Here is a 13949-nt window from a genome sequence, read left to right on the forward strand (position 1 = left end):
TCAAAAGGGGCTCCCCAAAGTCTACCACATCATCCTGGGCCAGGCCTAGGATCTTCCATGTTTTTAATGATGGTGTGGCTGGGCGGTGGTGGCACACGCCTTTGATCCCAGCACTCTGGAGGCAGAGGCAGGTGGATCTCTGACTTTTGAGCCCAGCCTACTCTACAGAGCAAGTTCCAGGACAGGCTCCAAAGCAGTACAGAGAAACCCTGTCTTGAAAAACAAAAAACCAACAACAACCCCGCCCCCCAAAAAAAATCTAATTGAAATCATTTAAAAAAAATGATGGAGGGCATTCAAGTATTATTTTACATTAGTGCATTTTAGAACTTTTTGTTTTGTTTTTCGAGATAGGGTTCTCTGTGTAGCTTTGGAACCTGTCCTGGCACTCAGTCTTTAGACCATGATGGCCTAGAGTTCAGAGATCTGCCTGCCTCAGCCTTCATAGAGCTGGGATTAAAGGCCTACACCACCACAGCCAGGCTTACAGCTATTGTTCTTAATGATATTCCAGGTGAGTTCCAGACAGTATGGTACCTACTTCCCTAGGATTTCAGTGCAGTGACAAGCCATAAGAATCACATCTTCAGGCCAAGACAGTCAGTCTATGGGACCTCTAACTGTGGAACCAGTCTTTATCCTAGAGCACAATGGGCTTTGGGAGCCCATTCTCTATGAAGGGATACTATTGTAACCCAGATACAGCAAGGAGGGCCTAGGTCCTCCCCAAACAATTTGACAGACTTTGAAGGTCCCAGGTGGGAGGCCTCACTATCCCCGGGGAGGAGTTGGGGGTGGGCTGGGGAGGGGGTTGGTGGGGAACATGGGAGGATGGGAGGGCAATGGAATGGTAGAATGGATATGTAAATATGAGTAGCAATGAAAGAATTAAAAAAACAACCCCAGCTGCACCTACCTGACCTTATGGTCAAAGGAGTTCCCACAGAATTTAGAGCATTCCATGTACAAAGATATAAGGCTGTCTTCTTTGGTGTTAAACTGAGACTTTCTGGTAATGTCTTTGTGATGGTCTGATCAGCAATGGCCTCCATTGGCTCATATTTGACTGTTTGGTCATTAGAGAGGCACTACTAGGAGGTGTGGCCTTTTCAGAATAGGTATGGCTTGTTGGACAAACTGAGTTACAAGAGTTGCCAAAGGGGGAGGGCCTAGGCCCTGCCCCAAAGGATTTGACAGATTTTGATGGGAGGAAGAAGGAAATTAGATCGTTTCTAATTTAAATCAAATGTACAAAATCGTTTCTATTTAAATAAAATGTATACAATTGTTTCCAATTTAAATAAAATTTATAAAGAAAACAAACAAACAAAAGAATCACACCTTCGAGATGCATCTGATAGAAAATTGTGACTTTCAATTCGTTAGATAACAGTGCCAAGAAACTATTTACATTTTGTTATTTATTAGCAACCTCTCATCACGGATCCAGAAATATCTCATTAGACTGTAAAGGCTATAACAAAGGTAAAAACCACACCAGAATTGCTCCACATCTTATCTGTCACATCGGCTGGAAACTGGCTTCATTCCAACACTGGCCTAGTTCCAGGGTCTTCATGGCTTCCTCCAGCCTGAGCATTTCTGCATGAGAAACACCAACGGGAGAATTAAGTGTTGTAGAACAATAGAGCCCTCAGGATTCTCTGTCTTTCAGCATCTTTTTGTGGACTTTTAATTAAGTCCAGCATTCTGGGTCTGGAAGCAGACACCACTGGGCCAGTTCTAACATTCTCCTAGACACCTGGAGATGATGGGGTGTGGGGGAGGGGGGTGGAATAACCCTGCCTAGAGGGACCAGTCCCAACTCCTTCTTACCTTAGACTCATCTCTGGGGCCCCGAACCACCAAAAGATTCTCAGAGACAACCCAGGGGCCAAGGGGGTCCCGGGTAATTTCTAAAGCAAGCCACCTTTAGAAGCATGCAGGCAGTGAAGAGGCGAGAGGGGAGGGAAGCGTGGTGGAGGGGTGAGGCTACACCACCAAGCCGTGGTTCAGACTCACCTCTCTCCTGGCGCAGGCGGCACCTTTCAGCCATGGACTGAAGCATCCATTTGGCCCGAAGCTTGTGGTCGTCAGAGCCATAAACTAAGACCTCAGTGAGTTCGGAAGATTCCAGAGTCTTCAGCTCGAACATGGCCTGGCTCACCTGCTCTATGTGAGGGATTCGAGATCCCTGTGGGCCTGTTGGAAGAAGGAAATGAGCTCTCCAGGCCAGGGAGCTAGGCCTGAGCTGAGCAGCCGGGTCAAGACTTGCCACTCACCAAATAGATATTTTAGCAACAGCGTCTGTACTTGGAATACTTCTGGATCTCTCAGATCTTCGGGAATTTTCACCCACGGCGGGATATCTTGACGAGTTGGGTAGGTCGCCATCTCAGTTCCTCGCAAGCAACCTGTCCCAATGAAGACTAGTTCAGATTTAACCTTGTGGCCCACAGCTCCAGCACTCAAGAAGCTTAGCACCTGTGGGGTGGAGGCTGGCTAGACCACACCCACTAGGGCCCGCCCCGTTCGGGGCCCAATCTCAGATTCCCTGTTTGCACCCTTAGGCTGTGGCCCTGGAAGACCACGCCAGGCCACCACCCTGCCCTGTCCATCTGTCCCAAGCTGTACTACCTTGTTCTTCCAAATCCAGGGGGCTTGGGAATAGGAGTCAGTGCTTATGGCCTTCCTCTGGGAAATAATTGATTGGGCCTGAACCCTGAAAAGTAGTGATCCACGCTGGAAGGTCGAAGACTTCTAAGACTATGGTTTTCCCCATCCCAAAGGAATCAGATCCTGGAGTGTCATTTTGTGTGGTACCTGAGCAACTTCCAAGAAGTCAACTACAATTCTTGTCATAATCATGAAAACAAAATTTGGGAATTCATTGTTTTCACAGTGCCTTTAAAGTGCCCCCACGATCCTCCTTGAAGGTTTGGGTGTTTTCCACTGACCTGGATTTCAAAGCTCCCCTCACCAGTTCCTTGCCTGGCCACTCCACCCCAAATTGGTCTAGGCTTCAGACTACCCTCTGGATAAACGTAGCTCATTCATTATTTAAACCAGTATTTCAAACAAATTTGAGCCGGGTGTTGGTGGCACACGCCTTTAATCCCAGCACTCGGGAGGCAGAGGCAGGTGGATCTCTATGAGTTCAAGGCCAGCCTGGTCTCTAGAGGGAGTGCCAGGATAGGCTCCAAAGCTACACAGAGAAACCCTGTCTCGAAAAAACAAAATAAATAAATAAATAATAAAACAAATTTGAATCCACGTAGTGGGTTCACTGGAGGAGGCAACCTCAGTGTTTTATGGCTTATGATGAAGATAAAGCTGGGTTTTCCCAGGTCCAGCACAGCCTGGTAACATGTAAAGTCCTTCCAGTTGGCTATTAGTAACAGCTTAAAGCAAAGTTTTCATTATTTGTTTGTTTTGGGGTTTTCTGTGTGATTTTTTTTTTTTTTTTTTTTTTGAGACACGGTTTCTCTATGTAGCCCTGGCTATCCTGGAATTCACTCTGTAGACCAGGCTGGCTGGAGAATTCAAAAGATCTGCCTGACTCTACCTGTGGTCAAAGGTGTGCTCCTCCACCCCCCAGCTTGGTTTGGCCTTTACTGAAACCACTAGCATTAACAAGTTAGAAAATGAGCCCGGCTTTGGTGGTGCACGCCTTTAATCCAAGCACACGGGAGGCAGAGGCAGTTGGATCTCTGAGTTCCAAGCCAGCCTGGTATACCAAGTGAGTTCCAGGACAGGCTCCAAAGCAATACAGAGAAACCCTGTCTGGAGAAACTAAAATAAATAAATAAATAAATAAATAAATAAATAAAAAGCCAATAGCTAAAAACTATTGGATGAAGGTGAGTGAAGACTAGATATTGAAAAAGTCTGGAAGTTGCCAGGCATGCACCCCTTTAATCCCAGCACTCAGGAGGCAGAAGCAGGCGGATCTCTGTGAGCTCAAGGCCAGCCTGGTCTACAAGTGCTCCTTCCAGGACAGCCTTTAAAGTGACAGAGAAAACCTGTCTCAAAAAAAACAAAAAACAAAAAAGAAAGAGTCTGGAAGTAGGACATTGCTTTACAATAGAGACAGTGAGACAAAGGGAAAACTGGTTTATCAATTGTGATGTAACAAAGGAAGTCAGAGGGACCTTTTATTGGTAGACAAAAAGGACAGTAAAATGCTGTGCAAGTATTCTTGACTTGAGACTATTTCAACGCAATGGGGAAAACAAATATGGACTACAGTACAAAGTTGTGTAGAAATTTCTGCGGAGTGGCTGGAATAAGCGCTCAAGAGGCTGAGATAGGAAGAGCCTGAGTTCAAAGCTAGACTGGGCTGTGCTGTGAGCTCCCCTGTCAACAACAAAAAAGAGGGGGCTCGGTGGCTAGGAATGCTGTGTGGGGGTATGCGCATGTGGGTTTAGGTAATTAGGGATGCCAGAGGTCAGACTCCCTGGAGATGGACTCAGAGGATTACACAGGCACTAAGGACCAAACTTTGGATCATCTGAAAGAGCAGGAAGCCCTCCAAACTGCTGCCATCTCTCCAGCTCCAACACAAAACCAAGTATCTATACTCTCAACTCTCCTGTAGTTTTCATCCTTTTTTATTTTTATTTTATTTATTTTTAGTTTTTTGAGACAGGGTTTCTCTATGGCTTTGGAGGCTGTCCTGGAACTAGCTCTTGCAGACCAGGCTGGTCTCGAACTCACAGAAACCCACCTACCTCTGCCTCCGGAGTGCTGGGATCAAAGGCGAGCATCACCACCGCCAGACTTCATTCTTTTTGGTGTGTGTGTGTGTGTGTGTGGTTTTAACAGGAGCTCATGTAACTCATGCTGCTGTGCTGGCTGGCCTGATTCCCTCTGTAGCTAAAGATCTTCCTACCTCCACCTCCCCAGTGCTGGGATTAGAATTACAGGCCAGGGCCACCAATCTTAGCCTCTCTGCTTTTGCTCCAGCACAGGGCCATTCTCAAGAGGCCTCAAACAGCTAACTTCAGCAATAAGAAGGGACATTATTTCAGGTGCTGGGAGACTTTTGCCTGTTGTCTGACAGGTTATATACTTAGTACCCAAAGAGTCCAAAAGCGGGTCATCTAGAGGCCTAACTGGTGGATATAATGCTTGCTGACTAGACAAGAAAGGGAAGGCAGAGGCCCCTGACAATACATCTACTGAGACCACTGGGGCATGTCACCCCATGAAAGCCTCTCCAGTGACTGGGGCCCAATTTTCATGCCATCCCCTCTCTCGGCTCCCCAAGTTCTGTGGAGCCACCCACTCTTCTGTCCTCCCTCTTTCCTGTTCAGATAAAGGCAGAGGATATCCTGTATGGCTGGTGTTACCCATACGATGCTTCAAGGTGAGTACAGGAACCATGAAGCCTGAAACTTTGGTACCAGGGCTGCCTCATTACCACAAGATACATTGAGCTTAGCTAACTGACCATGTCTACAAACTACCCAGGTCAAAGCACCAGCCAATCCTGGCTCATTTGGAAATAACCTCTTAGGAAAAGACTGAGTTGGGGGAAGGATCTAGAAAGATAAATGGCTGTGCTTGGGAATCCTTGATTCTTACTCCTGGAGCTAACAGGGGAAACTTTTTGTGGCAAGGAATGCTGACACAGGTGGGGCCAACCAACACCGCTTTTCTTTCCCCCATGCCCTTGAGTGTGGCCTGCATGTATTTCTGTTCACCACTTTCATGCCTGTGGCCACAGAGGCCAGAAGAGAGCATTAGATCCCCCAGAACTGGAGTTTGTTTTTGAGTGGCCGTGAAATTGTTGGGAACTGAACCTGGGTACTCTACAAGACAAAGCAAGTACTGCTAAGTTCTGAGACATCTTCCCATCCCTCACAATACTCCCCTGGCTCACTAGGCTGAGACAGAGCTCTCCCATCATCCTGCATAGTTTTATGTCAACTGGACACAATCTGGAGTCATCCCGGAAAACTCTCAGTTTATGCCTCCGTAAGATTTCCTGTAGGCGGGCTGGAGAGATGGCTCAGCAGTTAAGAGCACTGACTGTTCTTCCTGAGTTCAATTCCCAGCAACCACATGGTGGCTCACAACCGCCTTGAATGAGATCTGGTGCCCTCTGCTGGTCATGCAGGCAGAAGACTGTATACATAATAAATAAAATCTTTAAAAAAAAAAAAAAAAAAAAAAAAAGATTTCCTGTAGGCAAGTCTGTAGTGCGTTTTCTTAATTAGGGATTGATGTGGGAGAGCCCAGCCCATGTGGGTGGTGTCAGCCATGGGCAGGTGATCATGGAGTGATGTATAAAAAGCTAAGCCACGGAGAGTAAAGCAGTAAGTAGCACTCCTCCGTGGTCTCTGTATCAGCTCCTGGCTTCCCAGGGTATCTGCTCAAGTTGGTTTGGTCCTGGTGAGTTTCTCCAGAGAGACATGGTTTCTCTGTATTGCTTTGGAGCCTATCCTGGCACTCACTCTGTAGACCAGGCTGGCCTCAAACTCACAGAGATCCACCTGCCTCTGCCTACCGAGTGCTGAGATTAAAGGCATCTGCAGTCCTGTAACAGCAAAAGAAACCCTGAGACAGTCACAGCAGTCCTTGAAGTCACCAAACACACTCCTTGTAGTTCCCAGAGGCTGCCACTCAGCAAGTTTTCCAGGGAATCCATGAGAATGGAACCCAGCTCTTTTTTGACCTATGGGAATCTCCAGCGGCCATTCCTAGTACTTCTGTTTCTGCCCTAGACATTGGGAAAAGTGGAGTCCGCTGTTTTGAATCCCCATTCCCCCCCACACACACCTTGTGCTAAATGTTTGGAAACATGAGCTGAAAATGTTCAAACAAGAATGGCAAATGGAGGCTGGGCGTTGGTGGCACACGCCTTTAATCCCAGCACTCGGGAGGCAGAGGCAGGTGGATCTCTGTGAGTTCGAGCCCATCCTGGTCTCCAGAGCAAGTGCCAGGATAGGCTCCAAAGCTACACAGAGAAACCCTGTCTCGGAAAAAAAAAAAAAAAGAATGGCAAATGGGGGAATGGAGAGATGGCTCAGAGGTTAATGCCCTGACTGCCCTTCCAAAGGACCTGAGTTCAATTCCCAGCAACCACATGATGGCTCACAACCACCTGTAATGAGATCTGGTTTCCTCTTCTGGTGTGCAGATATATATATGGAAGCAAAATGTATACATAATAAAATCTTTAAAAAAAAAAAAAGGCTTAAATGGCAAATGTTGTTACCTGCAAGAAAGAAAGGAAGGGAACATCATTCCCCCTGCAGCAGCCAAGAGCTCTTGAACTTTGCTTCTGTCTTCCCTGGGGCAGGTAGGACCTAGCCATCACCATTAAAACCCTACCCAGGAACCCTGCAGCTCAGAGGCTTTCCGGATACTTCTAGAGCCCAGTGCGCTTGGCTTCTGGACAGAGCAGCACTGAGTTACTCCTTGGAAACCTTTTCTGAGCTGTTATTCTACTCAGGTGTCTTGAAGGTGTCTTGAGTTGTTTTGAGTTCAAAATCTGGTTGCAATCAGCATAATGGCCGAGAAACAACTGGGCTTAAAAGGGCTTTGCAGCTGTTAATTTACATGGAAAATGTAGCAGAAGTGTGTATGTGTAGTTGGTCAATTTGTTTAGCAAACCCATTTCAGCATGTGTGATAGCCTGTGTCCTTCCTTCTCTGTCCTTTGTATCATCCTTCAGACCCGTTATATTGTCTTACTTGTTCCTCAACAAGTTTTTTGGTCAAATAAAATCTTTGTACATGCTCAAACAAAAAGAGGGTCTGGCAGGATGGCTCTGCAGTGAAGAGCTTGCCTCCTTAGCTTGATGACCAAATATGAGCCCAAGAGCACATAGAAGGTATGAGGAAAGAGGAAACCAACTACAGAGCTGCTCTCAGACTTCTGCACAGGTTTGTGGCCTAGGCAAACTCCTCACTCCACACACAGCACACATAAAGCAGAAAGAGCAAATGGAAGGGCAGACACAGCTAGGCCTGCATCATGGAATTGTTGCTTTTGTCCATATCTTATCCTGGTGCTGCTGTCCCAGCTCTGGGAGCTGAGTCAGGTGTTTGCATTCAAAGCATCCAGTTTAGGTGCTTGGCATAAAGCTAATATGTAACTAACATGGATCTTCAGAAGTGAAGAAGAGAACGATAGAGCACTCTTTGGTTTTTCCAGACAGGGTTTCTCAGTGTAGACTTTGCTGTCCTGGAGCTCACTCTGTAGACCAGGCTGGCCTCCAACTCAAAGATCCACAGAGATCTGCCTACCTACCTCTACCTCCAATGTGCTGGGACTAAAGGCATGTGCCACCACCACCCAGCCAGAGTTTCTCTTTGTAACCCTAGCTGTTTGGAACTCACTCTGTAGACCCGGCTGGCCTTGAACTCACAGAGATCCACCTGTCTCTGCTTCCCGAGTGCTGAGATTAAAAGCATGTACCAACTTGGCCCAGCCTCACTCTACTTAAATATCCTCAGGGTAGAACAGGCATGGTGATGCACACTTCTCATCCCAGTCTGGGGTGGTGGAATCTGGAGGATCAGGAACGTAAAGTCATTCTTTGCCATATATCAATTATATTAAGTTCCAGAGTGGATATGTTTCAATCCAGCATCCCCATCTAGGCTGTGGGAGACTAACAGAATGAGGCTGGGATACAGCTAGTAGGTATAGCACTTGCTAAAACTCAAGGAACCAAGTTTGTTTTCCAGCACTGACTTAAAAAGCAGGGCATCCATGTCCTACCTAGATCATAGTGTTGAAGCCCGGCGTTGGTGGCACACGCCTTTAATCCCAGCACTCAGGAGGCAGAGGCAGGCGGATCTCTGAGTTTGAGAGCAGCCTGGTCTCCAAGAGCTAGTTCCAGAACAGGATCCAAAGCTACAGAGAGAAACCCTGTCTGGAAAAACAAACAAAAAAACCTTTGGGTTACCACAACAAAATAACACAAAGTAGGTGGCTTAAACAGAAATTCATCTTTAATTCCAATATGAAGTTGTTGGTTACTAGGTTTGTGTCTGGGCTTGAACTCAGATCTGCTTGCCTCTGCTTCCAAGGTTACAGGCCTGTGTCCCCAAGCCAGGCCTCATGTACTTTCTGTACCAGGAATCCCACTTCCTTAAAGTGGTGACAGGAAGGGTAGGTGTGGTCCTACAGACTGACCATCACAGTGTCATGGTCCATGAAGAACGTATGTATCATATCCCAGACATCAGGATGTTGTGACAAAGACTTATCCTAGGGTGACACAGAACAGTCTACTCACCGAAGTAAGGGAACCCACAACAGACCAAAGTTATTACTGCATCCAAATCCTGACTGGTGAACCAATGACTTTAATTGGAGTTACAGGAGTCTGGGTGAGGGTGGCTTACAGGAGCAGTGGTGACTCAAAAGCATCTGCAGCATGGCTACCCAACATGGATGACAAGAAAGCTGCAACCTGGAGCTCTTACTACAACTCCTAGGAGTGGCTTGATAGGTTCAAGGACTACTCTTGGCAACTCGGCAGGCCAGCCTGCCCCCTCCCTCCAGCAGCTACAGATGATTGGCCTAAAGGGGTGTTTCAACAGACTGAGATTGTTAGAGATGCAAATCCCCAGGAATCCCTGGGACATTGTTTTGAGGACTCCCAAAGTGAATTCTTGCACACCTTAAATCAGTGGTTCTCAACCTTCCTGATGCTGCAACCCTTTAATACAGAGTTCATGTTGTGTTGACCTCCAACCATAAAATGATTTTGTTGCTACTTCGTAATTAATTTTGCTACAGTTAAGAGTCTAAACATATCTGATGTTGCAAATTATCTGATATTCAACCCCCAAAGAGGTTTCCACGCACAGGTTGAGAACCACTGCCTTAAATCAACTAAGTAATTGGGACTCCTGTAGAACAGGAGGATTGTGGGGGTCAGAGGGGTCAAAGACACAAAACCCACAGAATCAACTAACCTGGGCTCATAGGGGCTCAGAGACTGAACAGACAATCAGGGAGCCTGCACGGAACTGACCTGGGCACTGCAGAGGGACCATGTATGTTACTGTTGTGCAGCTTGGTCTTCTTATACACTCCCAAGAGTGCGAGCAGGGCTTGTCTCTGACTTGTGTCCACTTTTGGGACCGTATTGCTTATACTGGGTTGCCTCATCCAGCCTTCAACTTGATATGCCATGTTTGATTGGTATCCATGGGAGGCCTGCCCTTCTCTGAAGAGAAACTGAGGAGTGCATGGGAAGTGGGGTAGGGAAGAGGGGAAGGAGGAGAACAGCCAGCAGGTTGTTTAAAAAAAAAATCAGCCAGGTAAAAAGTACAAAGGGGGGGGGGCTGGAGAGATGCTCAGCAGTTAAGAGCACTGGCTATTCTTCCAGAGGTCCTGAGTTCAATTCCCAGCAAACCACATGGTGGCTCACAACCACCTTGAATGAGATCTGGTGCCCTCTGCTGGTCATGCAGGCAGAAGACTGTATACATAATAAATAAAAATCTTAAAATTTAAAAAAAAAAAAAGTACAAAGGGGTCTGGCAGTGGTGGCACACGCCTTTAATCCTAGCACTCGGGAGACACAGGCAGGTGGATCTCTGCAAGGCCAGCCTGGTCTACAAATCAGAGTGCCAGGACTGTTAAACAGAGAAATCCTGTCCTGAGGGGTGGGGTGTGTACAAAGGGGTTGGGGGCTGGGGAAGATATAGCTCAGTTGTTAAGAGCACTGAGAGGACCTGGGTTCAAGTCCCAGCATCCACATGGCAACTCACGCCTGTCTGTAACTCCACCTCTCCCACAGACATACCTACAGGCAAAATACCACTGCACTTAATAAAGTTATCCTCGAGGGCCTGACTGAAGTTGTGTATTAGAAATTGCAGGAGTACAACCTATACACACCTCACATCAACTGATAGCTATGATGCTTTTAAATTTATTGTATGTGATGAAAAAAGTCATTTCTACATTGTAGAATAGTTCTACAAACTGCTATTTGCAAAGGAAAACCAACAGGTATCCACAAAGGCAAGAAAGAAAACAAGTATAGTGACTATAAGAATCTGTCATGTTGCTCTTCACCTCCAGGGGCTGAAGTCGGGCTGCCTGTCAGTCAGCAGGTGCCTTCTGCACTGGCTCAGGCAGGTTGTTTGAGTTGGAGGGAGAGGACTTCAATAATTCCTCACGTTCTTTCATCTTCATAGCTGAAAGAGGGACAACACTACCAGTCAAGAGGGGAAATGGAATCTACTCCCCCTGATTGGGAAGGGAGGCGGCTCTGGTCCTGGACCTGGAATCTGGGAAGAGTGATACCTAAGGTGATGGCCCCGGGTGTATCCAGCCTGTGCTTTCATTCTCAAGGGTCTCCTCCGAAAGGGATCCCCAGGGACACTACGGTTGCCTGGTGTTTGGAAACTTGAAGTTGTGAGAAAGTTTCCAGAAGCTGGGAATCGTCCTGTGGCTTCAAAGGGTCTTCAAAGGCCCTTACCTCTTACAATGTGGCGGTTTTCTTTGTGCCATGCTACCAGGTTCAAGAGAATGATTTTCAATCGATTCTTTACGGCGGGTCGTCCAAAAATGGTGATTTCAGCTAAGTTGCCAGAGTCAACTATGTCCATTGTCACCAAAGCCTGGCTTATCCACTCTAATTCGGGGAGTAAGGATTGGTTTGGGCCTAAAAAGGTAGAAGAGTCTGATCAGTAAGTAGAACGACTTCGCGGGGGAAGGGGCAGGCTCTGATGGACTTGATGGAATACTGGGCTGGGGAATGAGGTATGGACTTGCTGCCCCTATAGAATACAGGGAGCTAACCCAGACCCCTAGAGGCTCACCAAAGATTACGTCTGCCAGCCAGGACTCTATGTACAGCACGAGAGGATCGCTGAGTTCCTGCTCTGGGAACCACCAGGGCCGCACGTGAAGCCGCGGTAACACAGAAGGGGTGCTGAGCTGCTTCTTAGAAGGACGGTTCCGCGTTGGACTCTTCTGCTCCGCGTGATCTTCAGTAGCATTGGGTTCCATACTGGGACTCTCAGACTGCAATCACGAGATACTACGGTGCGGGGCTAACAGCCGAGATTTTCAATGTGCGGTCCGGCCACGCCCCTTGTGTGCCACGCCCCCAGTCAGAGCGAGTAACAGCTGGGGCCATGGCTGAGGGGGCGGGGTTGTCGGGTCTTCAGACTGTCAGCATCCTAGCCCTGCCCAGTATACTGCTGGCTCTGAAAATTTAATTTGGTGACTTGACTTAACTCAACTCCAGTGGTCTAGTTAATTCCGTGTTACTTTCAAAGATCCATATGGGCTCCAGGGCGAGCTAGGAGGGTTTGTAGAATGCCCCCTCACCCCCGCTGTGTCCTGTCTTCTCCAGCTCTGAACTGTGGTTGCCTTTAGAAGTCTTTTATGCAATTGTGCCATGTTTTAAACTAAATGGCAGAAGTGGTTACTGAAACACATAACAAGTTTGACTAATTTCATTTATTTCTAAGTTCCTAAGTCATGTATGCATGAATTTCTTCTTTCAGTCTAAACTGCTATTTTCTCTGTAGGTATCTTCTGGTTAAGGTTAAAAAAATCATTTTTAACCGTAATACAATGATACCTGGCAAGGTTTGTATGTCTTGCTGATTCCTAGAGGAATCCTCTCTGTCCTGAGCTCCACTCTGCTTCTGTTAGCAGTGCTGACAAGTCTACCTGACCACTGGAAACTTGGAACACTGGGGTCCCTATTGGGCATGAGGTAGAGATGTCATTGAAGCTCCCATAGGTACATACATTCACTTGAGCTAGTCTCCTGAGATGCTCCCAGCTGAGGCTACTTCACAAACATAGACCAAGCCCATATGTACCTTGTCTCTGTAGTTTCAGACTCCCACAGGGAGCTGGGACTAGCTACCATGTTGTTTGTGGGAATCAGTTTTGTGAAGATGTGAGGAAGATAAGAACCCTGGTCATCCTCATTCGGATGACAGTTGCGTTGTGATTTCCTTTTGTTTTGGAGGCAGAGTTTTTGGAATCTTAGTTTCCCAAATATTTATTACTGCATATTACTCGATAAGCCCATGCCAGCCTCCAAAGATTTAAAATGCTTTTACTGTTTAACAGGAGCTGCTGAGTCAGGTGTGCCACCATTTTACCTCCAGGTGTCTTGGTTTGAGAGTGATTAAGAGGCAGGTGGAGGTCATGTGATTATTGTGCCCTCATTTTCCCTGTAGCCTAATGTATGCTCCTTGTACCCAACCCAAACTGAGCAACTACAACCAAGACTTCCAACAATTTCATTTTCCCTGTCATCCCTGGAAGGAACCAGTATAAATGCATTTCAGTTCAGGCACCAGATTATTATGAGAGACATCATTCTATTTTCTCTAAATTTTACTCTTTGCTTTTTCTGAGACAGGGTTTCTCTGTGTAGTCCTGGTTGTCCTGGAACTTGCTCTGAAGACCAGGCTGGGCTCCAACTTGAGATCTGCTTGCCTCTGCCTCCTGAGTGCTAGGATTAAAGGCATGCACCACCACACCTAGCTAGTAATTCATATTTATATAATTTCTTTTAGTTTCACTTATTTTTTTGTACATTGGTGTTTTGCCTGCACGTGTGTCTGTTGGTTCCCCTGGAACAGGAGTTACAGTTGTGAGCCACTATGTGGGTGCTAGGAATTGAACCTGGGTCATCTAGAAGAGCAGGTAGTGCTCTTAACTGCTAAACCATCTCTCCAGTTCCTAATTCATATTTCTTAATTACCTACAATTTCTTAATTACAAAATGAGGTGTTTCATTTTGAACTTTTTACATCTGTACAGCATGTACTTTGCTCTTTCATGTAGTTTATAATGGTCGATAGATGTCTTGGTAGGGATACTGCCATGGAGCAATCAATTTTGTTCTCTGTTAGATGATGTCTGGCTGTGCTTTGAGGGGATCTGGAGCAGAAGTGGGTAACAGAAGTAGCACACAGCCATCAGAGGCCTAGAATTCCTAT

At 46.7% G+C, this 13949-nt stretch overlaps 2 protein-coding genes across 2 annotated transcripts; both read right to left on the reverse strand.

Annotated features, from left to right (window-relative positions):
* Nucleotides 1-1522: 1522 nt before the first annotated feature.
* On the reverse strand, nt 1523-2394 carry Dppa5 (developmental pluripotency associated 5). The gene is made up of 3 exons (XM_027411397.2): nt 2283-2394; nt 2023-2202; nt 1523-1602 (listed from the first exon to the last, which is right to left on the reverse strand). Exons 1-3 carry the CDS (start codon nt 2392-2394, stop codon nt 1523-1525), a joined length of 372 nt encoding a protein of 123 aa, XP_027267198.1.
* Nucleotides 2395-11076: 8682 nt separating this feature from the next.
* Ooep (oocyte expressed protein) lies at nt 11077-12178 on the reverse strand. Its single transcript, XM_027411396.2, has 3 exons — nt 11799-12178; nt 11456-11641; nt 11077-11171 (listed from the first exon to the last, which is right to left on the reverse strand). Exons 1-3 carry the CDS (start codon nt 11986-11988, stop codon nt 11077-11079), a joined length of 471 nt encoding a protein of 156 aa, XP_027267197.1. The 5' UTR covers nt 11989-12178.
* Nucleotides 12179-13949: the final 1771 nt, after the last annotated feature.

The sequence above is a fragment of the Cricetulus griseus genome, chromosome 4 (assembly GCF_003668045.3).
Source record: "Cricetulus griseus strain 17A/GY chromosome 4, alternate assembly CriGri-PICRH-1.0, whole genome shotgun sequence".
Taxonomy (NCBI): domain Eukaryota; kingdom Metazoa; phylum Chordata; class Mammalia; order Rodentia; family Cricetidae; genus Cricetulus; species Cricetulus griseus.

What these genes read in the sequence shown, in the direction of transcription:
- Dppa5 (XM_027411397.2), bottom strand. Translation starts at nt 2,394, where the DNA reads ATGGCGACCTACCCAACTCGTCAAGATATCCCGCCGTGGGTGAAAATT. An exon ending in GTTGCTAAAATATCTATTTG is followed by an intron (nt 2,203 to 2,282) that starts GTGAGTGGCAAG and finishes TTCTTCCAACAG; the next exon opens with GCCCACAGGGATCTCGAATC. An exon ending in CCGCCTGCGCCAGGAGAGAG is followed by an intron (nt 1,603 to 2,022) that starts GTGAGTCTGAAC and finishes TTTCTCATGCAG; the next exon opens with AAATGCTCAGGCTGGAGGAA.
- Ooep (XM_027411396.2), bottom strand. Translation starts at nt 11,988, where the DNA reads ATGGAACCCAATGCTACTGAAGATCACGCGGAGCAGAAGAGTCCAACG. An exon ending in GCTGGCAGACGTAATCTTTG is followed by an intron (nt 11,642 to 11,798) that starts GTGAGCCTCTAG and finishes CTACCTTTTTAG; the next exon opens with GCCCAAACCAATCCTTACTC. An exon ending in AAACCGCCACATTGTAAGAG is followed by an intron (nt 11,172 to 11,455) that starts GTAAGGGCCTTT and finishes TCCCTCTTTCAG; the next exon opens with CTATGAAGATGAAAGAACGT.